General features: G+C 40.9%; 1 protein-coding gene across 16 annotated transcripts in view; it reads right to left on the bottom strand.

Moving 5' to 3' along the window:
- EPHA5 (EPH receptor A5) overlaps positions 1-14990 on the bottom strand; it is a 365570-nt gene that overhangs the window by 113964 nt on the left and 236616 nt on the right. For all 16 annotated transcript variants that reach the window (XM_059722183.1, XM_059722189.1, XM_059722186.1 and 13 more), the window contains 2 exons: positions 6622-6746; positions 582-741 (listed from right to left, as the gene is read on the bottom strand). In XM_059722183.1, the coding sequence (XP_059578166.1) occupies positions 582-741; positions 6622-6746 (285 nt within the window). The remainder of the gene's footprint in view (positions 1-581; positions 742-6621; positions 6747-14990) is intronic.

Genomic DNA, 14990 nt, shown 5'->3' with positions numbered 1-14990 from the left:
ACCCCTGCCAGCCTGTGCCCCTGTCTGGGCCCCACCAGTGCTGGCCCTGAGACATTGGTCCCAAGATGGTGATCAGGGGACGGGGCACCTGTCAAGGGGTGGGGCTACCCATGCGGCCCTCGACAGCTTGCCAAAACTAGGTAAGCAGCCCTCTGCCTGAAATAATTGCCTGCCCCTGCTTTAAGAATTGTACAATAGATTCCTGGTTAGAAGTAAAAGTATGTAGTTAAAAAAAGTAAATAACACCTTCATGAGTAAGTGGGAACACTTCAATGGAAGTGAGTAGCAAAAAGAAACTCTAAGCAGCAAGCTTCACAAATTTCTTAAGTTTAAAGATCTCCTGATGGTTCATCTCCTGTTCTGCTAAATGAGATGAGGAAATAGGGACAGATGTGTTAACCTGTCCAAGTCAAGGTAATGACATGACTGATGTTTCTTAGCTAAAGGGATCAGGCCTGAGAGAGAGAGAAAGAGAGGATGAGAGCAAGACTGACAGAGTTCTCTGCAAAGGTATTGATCCACTGACTCTTTTCTGGCAACCATTACAGAGACATGAGCTGACAGTAATTAAAATGACTTACACACTGGGATGGTTTCAATCTCAAATCTTCGACTGAAGCCACCATACCCTGCTGCCGTACGCGCTCGGATTTGGAAGATATATGCTGAACCTGGCTTCAAGCCATCTGCCGTGACTGTTGTCTCTTTTGATTTGATAATGGTGTAGCTGGTCTCTTGGTCCTTTTTCCCCCAAAAAAGTTGAAGTTAAAACATGTAAATGACAAATGTAGTAAAATACAAATTGATTATTAACACAGCAGCCATAGTAATCATAATGAAAATACCAAAATGACTGAATATGCATTAACAATAACCCATTCCTTAAGATGAAGATGCTATGTGCTACAAAGCCACGGGACCTGATTCTTTGTTGTATTTTACCTTGTGTGGACATTCACTGTAGGATGAAGCAGGTGCAATACAGTATTGGATCAGAAGAATGGCCCTTTCAAACCATTTTGCATTGACTTTAAAGCCACTGGTATAAAAAAAAAAAATACAAAAAGCCCATCTCTCACATTAAAGCTACATTACATAGCTCTGGATTGCACATAACATTAAATAAAGCATTGTTATGCTTCCAGAGGGAGAGAAAGACTTTTCCCTATAAATGTGAATCAAGCCAGAGGTATAAGGAGGTAGAAACTTAATTCTTCTTACTGGCTTTGATTCTATTTACACCAAGGCTACTTTTACATTCTTCTGGTAGTGTAAATGGACCTTAAAGTGAGTATACTATATATTATACAGCATGACATTACACTGGCCTTAGAGGGAATCTGGCTACTGGCTAAATTGTATGCTTGGCTAGGAATACTAACTAGAAAAACTAAAAAATTCTAATTTTGTTACTAAAAATACTAAAAGAGAAAAACTAATTTCATTTCATTCCTTTGTAATAATAACCTTTAAAGAGATTTGGTGGAATAATTCTATAAATAAATCACTTTTTTGTATAAATGAACAGTTGATGCTCTGACTTAAATTCTGACTTAAATGTTGGGTAATTGGTGCTAGGAGTATTACTGCACTAAATAATCTAAAATGGAGCACATCAGTTAAGGATACTATTACAAACTAATTATTTTCCTTTGGGGCCTTTAGATAGTATTTATTGTAAAATTATAGCTAAGGCAGGAATACTATGGAGATTTTTTAGCCAAAGTCTTCTGAAATCAATTACTCTTTCTATTGACTTGAAAATATTTTGGATCAGGTTCTGGAGTGATGACCAGAACACTTTAAATACAAGACAGCCCATTTTCTAATTAAAGCATGGAGAATCTGCCTGCATCACTAATAAAGTTGACTTGTAGAAATTTGAAAAAAAACCTAAAACCAAAAAACTGTTCTGTGTAATGATTTCTCTTAAAAAATGCAATTCAACAAACCTTGATTTTCCAAACCACTGCATATGGGTTATTTTTATACCATGGTAATTTTTTTTTTAATCTAAAGGGCTGCATGGCAAGATAATGCAAATTCAATTAATGACAAACAAGAAGTACAGAGATGATATAAGAATTACAGCTGAATGTAAAGTAAAAAAGAAAAAAAATATATATGGATATTAGTTCAAATTCTGACTCCCTTTTGAATCCTTATAATGCTCATGACCCATTTATGTTGGCTTTCTGTGAACATGTGGGTGCTTGAGCTTTATTATTACAAATACTAAGCTTCAATATTTGCCTGAAGCAACTAAACCAAGATCCTGCAAATTGTGAATGGGCGCAATGAGCTGTTCATGAATGATTTCCAGATGAAAAACTATTTGCTTAAGACACTTGAGAATAATTTTGAACCACAAATAAATTTCAAAATGTGAGCCATTTAAAGAATCTGCAAACCAAATAGAAGGAAGAAATAATCAGATGCATTTTCCCATTGTTCATTACTTGCTCTTTGTTAATAATAAGGTCTTCAAAGGCTAAAACATCCAAGATAATCAGCTCCGGTACTCTCAAAGACAAAAGACTTTGGTCCATGTTTCTCTTCCACTTATTAGATGTGGAAATACACTTTCATCCTTCAGTGTGATTCTGTTGCACCCTGCTTGAGTCCCTGAAAAATGGTTCATAGAAAGATAGGTGGGGCCTCCTCTTCCTCTCTACTTTCTTATGATGCAGTCTTAACAATCAGATGACAGCGAGCGCATCTACACAAGACGCTACGTAGCTCATCGCTATGGTGAAACAGTCTCAGTGGGCACAAACCACGATACTGCTGCTACATCTGGTGGGCACAAACCATGATACTGCTGCTACACTGTAGTGACAATCTATGTTGCTATAGCTCATTGCTGTGCCACCAGGACTGCGCAGTACTGGCAGGTACTGCAGTCATTTACTTGCTAAAGCAAGTACTAAATGACTACAGTACCAAATGTGCAGTCAGGGGCACATGTAGATGTGCCCAGTACGTTACAAAAGTTGATGTTTTAATAAATTTTCAGGACTTGAATATGGTGGAATAAAATCAGATTTAATGCTTAAGTCCAATTAGACATCTAGTAAATAGAATACAATCTGTGCTGAAATTCACAGTGATGTACGCATAAGCAATGTACCAGAAGTATGGCATATTTCAAGCGAAGGCAGATTCTATTGCCTTACTTCATGTCTCATCACAACACTGTCATTTTCTAACAGAAACATTTCAACTGATACTTCCAAAAATGGTAATAGAGGGCACTTGAAGCTTTGTATGCAAGTCTCAAAGACTACACCTAATAATGAATTTAGGGATGAAAAAGTAAAATTCTTCAGAGCACAATTTTTCTGGAACAATGTCTAAATCAAGGAAAAATCAATCAATCATAGAAGCACAGCAAGATAGGGTCAGAAGGGCCCTCAGAAGGTAATCCAGAGCAGGATAATCCTTGTCTAAACCATCCCAGGCAAATACTTGTCTACCCTGCAAAACAAAGTCAGTTGATAAAAGATCTTTTCTTTCTGCCAGTGTAAGGACCTTGTTACACATTAATTTTAGGCAGCTCCTGGAGCTCTTAACCCCTGGATTGTCCATACAATAACACCTAAACTAGTTTTAAGCACACTTTAGGCAGTTTAAAGTTATGCCTCTCCAGGGCAGATTTCTCTCTGCTCCATGTTACCCAGCGCATGCTCCATTAATGTGCGGCCTCCCAGGATGCAGTCTCTTCTCCCCCGCCCTCCTGTTCTGTGGATAAACTTTCCAATCTCTGCACTTTACTACCCACGGGGCAGTGCTGGTACCAAGCCAACTCCCCCTCCCTCCCCCAGAGGTGTGACCTCCCCCCAGGGTTGTGGCAGCATTCCCAAAAGCACCTTCCCTCACCTCTCCCATCTCCCAGCCACCCCAGGAAGCATGACCAGCACCACCCCCCCCCCCACACACACATACCCTAATACCAAATCCGCATGTATTAAAACATGAGACTTTCTTTAATTTACTTCTTTATTTTATTTTATTTTTATTTTATCCTTCAGTAGCTGAATTCCTTCATTTCACCAGTCTTCCCTTACCCCATGTCCTTTCTACCTCCCATTTCATTACCCTCCCCCATCCCATTAACTCATCTTCCTGCTCCCCTCCCCCCCCCAATCTCTTACACACCTCCACCTAGAGCAGGAAGAAAAGCCAGTCCTGGCTCACCAGCCCTGAAGTAGTAACTTGCAGCTGTAGCTCCTTAGTTAGGCCCCTGCTTGCCACCTTTCTAGTGACAAGTCACAGCTATACAGCTGGGTACAGCGAAGAACGTTTCTAGTTTTAAGGCATATCTGCTCCAAACTACAGGTAGCACTAACCCTGATCAACATTTGAGCAGCTCAAAGTGAAATGGGTAACAAGGCCCTTACTTTCATTCACTGCACCTGAAGTGAAGGTCTTGTGAGCAAACACCCACGTCCACATGGCATTAAGTGCAGGACTAGAGCACGAGTATGCTTCTCTCTACTTTTCCTGTGTATCATGGCTATTACCATGGCCAACATACCCATACTGAACCTATAAAGCATAGCTTGGGCTATAGAGCCACGCTGGGGCTATGACCAATTTATCCTCTGCAAACGGGGACAAGGGGAACCTGTAATATACATTCATGAGCATTGCTCTCGCACTGGAGGCTATCCATTGTGTGCCTTTGGGTTATGTTACTACAAAGACAGAAAAATGCAGTAAAAATATCCATTCACTTTTAGCTCCATTAAAGGAACTGTTAAATGCAGCAGGCAACAATACCAGGAAGGCCATTCACAATTCAGTTTAGAAACCCTGGCATATTTCACCATTACTTGACTAATTGCTACTGAAGGCTCTAGGCAGATCCCTGAGGAAATCTCTCCTCACCATCACCCTGCTCATTATTGTACCCCCTGACTATACCAACTATGTCCCAACATAACATTGATTCTGTGGACAATGGCTGGAGAACAGGTCCACAACCTGTAAGATCATTAGTGAGACCTTCTAGGTTTTACTGCACTCTCTACATTGCTTTTGCATTCATCTAATGAAATGTGTATAAACTAAAAAGTGTGCTTGTGATTACCAAAGGAAAACACAATGTGCTTTTCTTTTGGGATACTCTGACAAATATAAAAAACAGCAGCAGCTCAGTCTCAGAATGGCTAGTTCTTCAGTGGCTGATGATTCATTATATTCTAATTTCTTAACCTGTAAATAGAGCAACAGTGCTTGGTAGCCTGTCAGTTCATCCAAACAGAAACTGTTCCTGGTTTTGACAAAACGTTTGTTGGCAAAAAAAGTGCCTTGGCTCCTCTCAGATTTCATTCTCCCACAACCCAGGAAAGCACTCTGGACATCAGGCTACTGGCTATTTAGGAACAGGTCCCAGAGGGAGTTTCTCTAGTAAGAAATCACAGCATGTTTCATCAGTAGAACTCAAAATACTCTACAAGGATCAGTATCGTAAAACCCATTGTACAGATGGGGAGACGGAGGCACAGAGTAGTGGCGTAGATTGCCCAAGATCCTATCCTAAGCTGGCAGCAGAGTCAGGGCTTTGTGTCACTCCCTTTCTTGCAGTGGAAGCTGAGCTAGCTGGCTTGCATGGGACAGTAAGATGTACTTCACAGAAAGGAGAGCAATAGGGTGCCTGCCCCTACTGTCCTGTGAGGCATTCTGCCATGCTGAGGCCAACTGCTTCCCAGTGAACCCCTGGGGGCACTGCAGTGCTGCTCTGCCCCACTGCCTAATGGTGCCCTCTGTTTCAAGTATTAAAATTCTCAGAAATACCTCAGCTGAGAAGTGGCTACCATTCTGCTAGATACTGTACAAACATTGTACAGAAGACATTGCCTGTGCTTCAGGGAGCCAATATTCTGACTATGTCAGGCAGAGCTGGAGGATAGACAGAAGTCCAGAGACAGGAAATGACTTGCCCAAGTTCAGCCCTTTGTCTTTACACAGACAAACTGTTCATGGACTTCAGCAAGAACCTGGTTGGAAAAACCCCCGAAGTGAAGACTGCAGGACATCCCCACCCAACACTGTCCACTCTTTGGGGCAGGAGCCTTTTTTTTTTGTTCTATGTAGGGACAATACCTAGCATAATGGGATCCTAGTCCAAGACTACACCTCCTAAGCACTTTAGGAACACAAACAGCAGGCACCTATGGCAAAGAAACAGTAAGAATACCAATCTGCCCTAACAGACATTTTGATGAACTCTGGAGTTAGTGCCAGTCAATCCTGAAAACCAAACCAGAAGTATAAAGACAAAAGACCAGGGATTGCCTAATGTTCTGGGAGAAAAGATTGATGGTGGTCTCATAAACCCTTTTATTCTTAACAAATGAGTATACTTTATTTTAATGTGATAAGACTGGAGATGAAGCTGACATGCAGTTTTAATGTATTTGTTCAACAGAAGTGGCACACTAATGGAAAACAACACACACATTTCAGGTCCTCCTAATCATTTACTGCAGAATCAATCTGACATTGATTTATGCACAAAATTCTTCATTCCCTTCCGTGACTAAGATAATTATAACTTAAAGAAAAAGGACAGCAAAGAAAAGATACTTAGGATGCTTTGCAATCAGTCAGTCACACCTTTTCAAAATATTTGATTTCATACTCCAGGATGATGCCGTTGGGTCGATCTGGCTCCTGCCAGGAAAGGGAGATGCTATTTTTAGTAATCTTGCTTTTTTTCACACTACTGATTGGAGACGGTGCTGTAAGACAGGAGAAAAAGAAAACAAAATGATACTTAGTAAGACAATATCCCCGCTATTTCCTAACTTAAAATCAACACTGTATATATGCATATGGATATACACACACACGCTGCAGGCCAGATTCTTAACTAAGGTAAATCCAGGCCACAATGTACATTAACAAATGGTGATTACAAGTGGTGAATCAGGCCCAGGTTCTCAGTCCAGCTTCTACTACGCAACTTCCCATGTAGGTGAAGAAGATTTTAGATGGTAATTTACATGAGGCTTTTAAAATATGGTCCAATAAAAAGCAGAGATAAATCAAATTAAAAAAGGGTAGAGGGTAGGGGTGGGGGACTTCTCTAAATACCAAGGATCAGTCACCCAGCTGGTATTAATCAGCACATGTTTAGTGAAGTCAATGGAATTACACAGATTTTCCACAGCTGAGTATCTACATCAATGTTACCAATATGAGATTCTAGTTCAATGCAATATACAAACTATAAGGTATAACAGAAGTTCCCAAAACAAGCCCACAGCTTGTACCTTTAAGCACCTGTCAGGCATGTCCTGAGACTGGGGTTACAAATAAGGTAACACATTGCATACTTCCCACTACATTGAATGTATTTGCTTCCCTGCTTGTTGGGATGCACTGGAGAGGACTGTATAACTGCTGAAATGACCCTGTGATATTTATGTGAAGTGGTAATGCTGGGGAAAGAGGCAGACTGGGATAAACAGCTATTTTGCTATATCTTTAGAAGAAGGGTGGAAGGGGTGATGCTGAAGTTGTCAGACAGTGGTAGATGAGGTGGGAGGGCAAAGGGAGAGTTGGCGGGATGTGTTTGGAGTAGGAGTAAAAGATATAAGAATGAACTAAGAGGCTAGTTTTATACTGGAGGATCTAGACCAACTTTGCCAATATAAGATTCTAGTTCAGTGCAGTATATAAATCTAATGTGACCTACCCTGTAATAACATGGACAGTGTGGAAATTCAAAATCCAACATTCTTTAAAGAAAAAAGTAACCAGAAAGAAAAAATGGGATAATTAAAAAAACCCCCACATGCACAGACACAATATTGTGTCAAGAAAATTCACCCCATTTTGCGATCAGATCCAGTAATTGGCAAGACCTGGAGCGGGGTACTTGCTGAGAAGGAGCCAAAAAGTGTTGCTCAGACAACAGGGAATGTGGACATGAAGCATGGAGTCTGAATGAGCAGAGGAGTTGTGCTGTATAACCAAGAGGACAACAGAGCCCTTGGGAATTTGCAAAAGATGAAGTTCAGCATGGGTATGGGACTTCCTCCTGATCTGCCCAACCATGTGACAGCAGGAACAGACAAAGTGGATGCAAAGATCAGCCAGGGCTAGAAACTGGCAGCAATGTTTAGTGAGGGCATCAACTAAAGGCGTATTTGGGGTCCACTGAAATATTTTAGACCCCCTCCCTCCCCAACCGACTTAAAAAACTGAATGTTAAGGTGCTGCCAACTCTGGATGTGGAAGGAGAGTTAATCTCAGACAGTGCTGCCTTATTTTTTCAAAACAATTAGTATTATCTGAAGCCAGGGAATGTATACATCTATCCGTCATCTCCCCTACTTGTCATACTTAAGTCAAGACCATCTTGGCCATATCTGAGTCTGCTATCAGGCAGCATGTATACCAATAAATTACGTTCTCTGGTTTTGTTCACAGGCCACTGAGATAGATGGCTATGCCTGAACAGTTAGAGAGGTTCTTTTTCTTTGGCTTTTTTTTCTGTATCTTGTCCTCATGAAACTTGCCAGTCAGAAGCCATTACCTATTTTCAATCTGTACTTCATCTTCACTGCTCAAAATGTAGGTTTTTTTTTTCTTTTCTTTTTTTTCCTTTTTTAACTCTGGGTAATCAACGTGCATGAGGTAAAACCGCCAGGAAGACGAGAGACCTTAGTTTTATCATGAGGTAAATGAGGAGAAGGCAACCCCAAGTTGGGAAAAAGTGCTTAGATCACCTAATTTACCTTCCTGTAAAGCACTTCACTGTGCTTTTTCCTTAGGACAGCTCACTGCATTACTTATGCTGAGGCAAGCTATATGCCTTTTTCATAACAAAGTTAGGGCCCATGAAAGTCTTCCTAAGGAACAAGGGGTGAGTTTGGGATCTTTCAAATAATGCACCTAGAGCTTGTTCTCCCTGGAGTGTTAGCATGAGCTATCTGCACATAAGCTGACTCCTCATGAATAAGTCTAGCAGTCACACTGCCAAGTCACACTCAGCTATGCAGACTGTATGGACAAACTAACAAAGTACAAGGACTTAAACTTACTAACAGTAAGTACCGTGCAGTAAGTACCATGGGTGACTAGTACCACCTTAGAGGGAGCACATGCTCCCCCAGCAACCAGTCAGTGACCGGGGGGGTTGGGGGTCCCCCGGGGCCAATCTCGCTGACTGGCCAGTCTCGTCAATGGGAGCACTGCGGCCACTTCCAGGAGCACCCCAGCCGGCACTCGCAGAGTGGGGGCACTGGCACTCCCACCTGCCCCCCCACCCCTTTCCATTGCCAAAAGCAGCAAGCACGGCCTGTCAGGGGGTGCATCAGTGCTCTCAGGGGGTGTGCGTGTACCCCTGTGCACCCCCTACATGTCGCCACTGGTAAGTACAACTTATTTTCTTCAGGACTCAGTTACCATGTTTTACTGTTCACTTATCATAGTCTAAGATCAGACACAGTTACCACAGGGTGCATCTACATGAGCATATTAATGCGAAGCAGTTAGCCCTGGAGCTTATCACTCCGAAGTTTATTGCTCCAGGCACACCATTTGCATATGCACCCAGGACCACAGCACACTGAGCTGGGTCAGAGCAGCCCCAGTTGGCAGGGGATCCTGGGGGTAAACCTGTCAGACCAGGTCTTCTCCCCTGCTCAACATCCTTTCGAGGGGCTGGTTGGGGCACGAGGGTACTTCAGTACAGGCCTAGCCAGCAGGCAACCCATGAACTGAAGCACTTTTATGCCCCAGTCAGCCAGGGCAGCATCTACACATGTGTTGTTCCAGAGTAAAATACTCTGCAGCAGGATAGTACTTGTAAATACTAGGAATGTGCGAAATGGCACCATTCCGTTTTGCCTTGAGTTTCAACTGTTCGAGGGAACAGTGTTTCATCTTGAATTTAATTTCAAGGAAAACAGCTGGTCCGTTCTGTTCTATTCCATTCCGTTGAAACAGAAAGGCTGTTTTGATGCTGTTTCGAGTTTCACTGGGGGTGGGAAGTCAGACCAGCTGGGCTGACTTCCCATCCCTGGTGCTAAATCGCACCAGGGCAGAAGGCAGCCCAGCTGGACTGCTTTCCCATCCCCCCCGTGCTAAATCAGTCCAGGGGCGGAAGGCAGCCCAGCTGGGCTGTTTTCCCGGAGTCCTGCACTACATTGCACTGGGGGCGAGAGGCAGCCCAGCTGGGCTGCTTCTCGGGTCCCGACACTAGATCAGTTCGAGGACAGGAGTGTACACCTCCCCTTTTTAACTCACTGAAATCTGTCTGTATTCAGAGTGAATTAGCTGCAGAGAATATTTGTGTCAGTGTCATGGAATAGCTGAGCCCCTGCCATATTACTTGAGCACTGGTGGCATTCAGATTTCAGTGCACTCCATGCATCCAACCGAGTTCACTACCTTGGATTCAGAGCATTACTTAAGTTAGAAATGTCTGTGTATGGGCTGGAGTTGGGTCAGGGGGAACATATGATCTTGCACTGCAAGGAAAACAAGCCTGGAGATCCTGACAAGGCAGCAATGTATGCTGGGAGTCTGAATGAGGATACAGGGAATGTTTCTTAGGTTCACAACAGCTATGGTACACTTCTCAGACAGCTTCAGGAAATGGTGCAAGCAATTCAGCAGGTCCACTGGCTCATCAGTCAACACTGACTCAGTACTCTAGAGGAAAGAAGCTGTGTCCTGGGTTGTTCCCCTTCCCACCCCCTTCCCTCACCCCCCCATCTAACGACACTATTATGCATTGCCCTCGTTTACTCAAGGGGCATCTATACCTTCAGTGCTGAATATAGTAGCATGAATCTTTCCCATTTCAGATTTGCCCTAATAAGCATTATTGTGGTATTACCATGGCTGCCACGGGACCATTAATTCCTTGCAAATGGCAACTCTAAAGATTTTAATAGTGACTACTATGCAACGATCTCTGCTTATGATTTGCATATTTAAGTTTGTGCTGTGCTTTGGGGGCCTTCAGAATGAACAGAGCTATATAATTTTACTTATTTTATTATTCAACCTTCAAAGGTTATTCTCTTTCCAGCACATGCATGCACTGAAAACATGTTTATTATTTTAAATTCAGAGGCCTTAAAAATAGTTATATTTTCCCCTCATCATTGTCACCCTCCTAGCAGAAGGCTGTTATGGAAAACAAGTATGTCTCCTGGATTGTCCTCTAAGGTCCCAATCCTGCAATGAGATTTTTCCACGTGCAGTTGTTTATGGGGCTGTGCCATGGACACATCCAGGAAAAAGGATGGGAAAAGCTGTTGACCATTCAGATCATAGCCAGAAAGTGAATACTGATGTTACAAAGTTACATAATTATGGAAGTTTAAGGATCATATAAATGAGAACAAAAACAATATGACACAATCCAAGAGATCCTTGCATGATCTATACTATAATAATTATTTGAGCATCTCCTAACATGTTCATGTGTCTATTGTCACTATACCCATGAAATAGTTATCCATTTCTTAGATGTGGATATATACAGTGAAATGAAATGACTTGCCCAAAATCCTTCAGTACAGGGTCCATATTTCTCTCCTTACAGCCCATCAAACAGCTATAATTTAGTGTCTGGTGTATAAAAGGAAATCTTAAATTAAAACATGCCTTATCTACAATTTATTTGCACTGTAAAAGATATATTTGTGCGTGCTAATTAACATGCTACTCTCTTCTTCTCCCTCCCTCCCCTGAATGGAAAAAAACAATTAAGTAATAAAGACAACAAACAAATTAATGTTGTCAATTCTGATGTTCAGCCAAAGGCACAGAGGAAACATTTCAAATAATTATTCTGGATCAGGGACTGTCATTTTAAAAATAAGTCCCTATACACCCAAAGATTTCAAATAGGAATCCATAATACTACAAACATTCTGACCTGTTGTGGTCTTTCTGAGTTCTTTCTAATGAAGAATTGTTCTAGTGTTCTTCTGTAGTCAAAAAACAAGTGAAAACTAAAAGCTGGCATTTTCTAAGGAGTGGCTTAAGTCTAATGAGGGGTGCCTTTAGTCTAAGTTGGATGAGAACCACTGCCCTAAGCTTTGCATAACTAAGCAGGGGAAAAGCTAACCCATATATCTCATAGGTCGTAGATAAAGGCTTTAACCTAACCCTGCAACAGTTGAGGACAACAGACCAAAGTCTTTCCATGAGTCAAAGTGACAGGATAAAGCCCACAGAAGGAAGCAATGTGGTCTACCTGCTAGACCACTGGCCTAGATTGGGAGACTTTCATACTATTCCTGGCTGTACTACTGACCTGGTCAGTGGACTTGGGGGCAAATAACATCACTTGTTATTGTTTCCAAACTGTATTTCATCCCATTTTTCACTGCTGATATTTTGGAAGCAGTGATTAACTTAAATCATAGGAGATGGGCATAGATCCAAAACAAAACCAAAGTGTTGGACCCTCCAAATGTCTTGGTGGTTCCATCATGGAGGATAATGACTGAATAATATGCTGTCTGGGTAATACTAGCTTTATCTCAGGTTTAGGTTATAATCCCTCACTATCCACAATCCAAAGTATTATTTCTTCATTTGGCTATGCATCTACAGTCTTCTACCAGAGGGCAACACTCCAGAAGAATAGACTTCAGTATCACAAATTCTTTACCAGATAATGTACCTTTTCTCCACTTTGGGGAAATTTTCCAAGGTGCCTATCAAATCTGCGAAGCTGACTTCAGTTAAAAAGCAAAGGGCTGCATGCTCCTACATTTGACAGGAAAATTTATCTCTCAGGTGCTACAGGAAGTTCAGTACATTTCCTATTGTACAGAAATCCAATTTACTAGTTTGTTGAGAAAATGTGTAACAGGATATAAGCTGTCCCTACTCCAACAATAAGATAAATAAGCACAGCATATATGTAATACTGCTTTTGTTGGAATTCTGTGTAATAGGTGCTTGCTACACAGGTGTATGGTGGGTGGGAAAGTATTATTATCTCCATTTTACCCATGAAGAAACTGAGGCAGAGAGCTGAAGTGACTTGCTCAAAGCTGTATACTCCAATGGCATGGCCAAGACACAAACTCAGTAATGTCTCACTTCTAACCGTATGTTGGCCATAAAACACAGTTTTGACTTCAAAATGCATAAGTTTTGCAATTTCTGTTTGCTTTGCTAGTTGAGCTTCACAGACTTTAACATCTTCCTACATAAGTCTCTATCACGTTGAGTTGCAACTCTGCGGTATGCTGTACTCTTCCGGGAAAAGAAAGCAAGATAAGAAAATGGGTAACTGAACTCCAAAAGTAAATTAGAAAGCCAGTAACTGTATCCCTTTAGAATCTTCTTCAAAAGGAGTGTTAAAGTGTAACTGTGAGATAAAGACCAATTAAGTATATTCGATCGATCCCAGTGGTACTGGAAAGATACAGTAGTTACTTTGCATCCTCAACCCAAGGAGGTTACGATGTTCTGAAGTGAATAAGGAAGGTATAAGTATTTTAGAGATTTCTTTGTCAAACAAAATGCAATTCAATCTGAACAGTCAGACAAAGTCTGCAATCATTCCATCTTAAAAGCCTGCAACAGGATACAGTGCTATATGATGTCAGGAAAATAAAAGGATTACAGTGAAACTTGCTTTTTAAAGGTCATGGGTTCTAGAAGGGCAATATCCCTGTAATAGAAGGGAGCTTACCCATTGAAAAGTTTCATTTGAAGTAGAACAAGTAAAAAAAGGAAATTACGGATATGTAAAAATAAAACCATTTTTTTCCTTGGGGACGAGGTGAGGGGGAGGAAACTCTTATTTAGCTCTCTGCCTTAATGCATAAAGACTGGATGTAAACAATTGTTCTCTTTTATGCTGTTTACAAGTAATTTGCACATTAATTTCAAAGTAGAACACTTTAAATGAAAGCAAGATTTTACATCTTTTACTTTTATGTTCACCGTTCACCAAAACAATTGTGCATGTGATGTTGGCAAACAGAAAACATAACAAACAAGGTGTGAAATTGTTAATGTTCATTTTGCTTTCTGCAGGCTAACATTAATCGTAAACCAATCAACATCTTAGGAAATGGTTCTTACTTTTTATTCCATTTGTAATATTTCCTTAACAGCATAACTGGCTGGACTAAATAAAATGAAAGTTACTGCAGATTTATACATTGTTCTCACATCTGAATAAGAACAAGAGACAATTTAATGAGAAATAGATCTTTTGGAACATTCTTCCTCTGCAGCCTTTTATAATGATATTAGCAGTGGATTAGTCAGTTAGGCACCAAATACGGTATGTAACAAGTACTGCACTGTAACCTGGTAACATCTAATATGGTACAGTGTTTATGGAATAAAATCTTAATTGTATTTTAATAGAAATTGATGTTATCAGGTGAATGACCACCGCCCCAAGATAATACAATTAATCTAGACTACAACTCAAGGGCTAGATCATGCTATCCCGAGACTAATAATAATAATAATTATTATTATTATTCATCCCAACAGCCAGCACACCCTTAGGTTAATCAGTAGGGAAAGCTGGGAGAAAAAATATAGATTTACTCTACTTTCACTCCAATAAGCAAGCTATCTCCATCAAAGCAAGAACTTCAATCCATCCCAATTCTGTTAGGAAAGATCCCCACTTGGAGCAAATCAGAATACCCCTCTGAATCTTATGGAAGTATGCCAACCAATGCCAGCTGAAGATCTAGCCCCACTACACCTTGGGTCATCTCTCCAGCTATCTGGGCTTCACTTCCTTTTAAATGAAGATTAAGGTATCAACAAAGAGAAACATTCTGCAGTTACTTTCTTTGTATTGAAAACTATTGTGGTCTATATCACATTTGCAGCTCTATTCTAGATCTTAGCTTATTTTCGTGTTACTTTATATCTGCAGGCAATTTATTAACTCTGATTAAATTTCTGTGTGTGTAAACCTGCTGGGATCTAAAATTTCAAACAAGTACCTTAGAATTCTTCCCTGTATC

Source organism: Alligator mississippiensis, chromosome 2 (genome assembly GCF_030867095.1).
Source record: "Alligator mississippiensis isolate rAllMis1 chromosome 2, rAllMis1, whole genome shotgun sequence".
Classification (NCBI taxonomy): Eukaryota; Metazoa; Chordata; order Crocodylia; family Alligatoridae; genus Alligator; species Alligator mississippiensis.
Note: the sequence above shows the minus strand (reverse complement) of the source record. Positions and strands in the feature narration are given on the sequence as shown.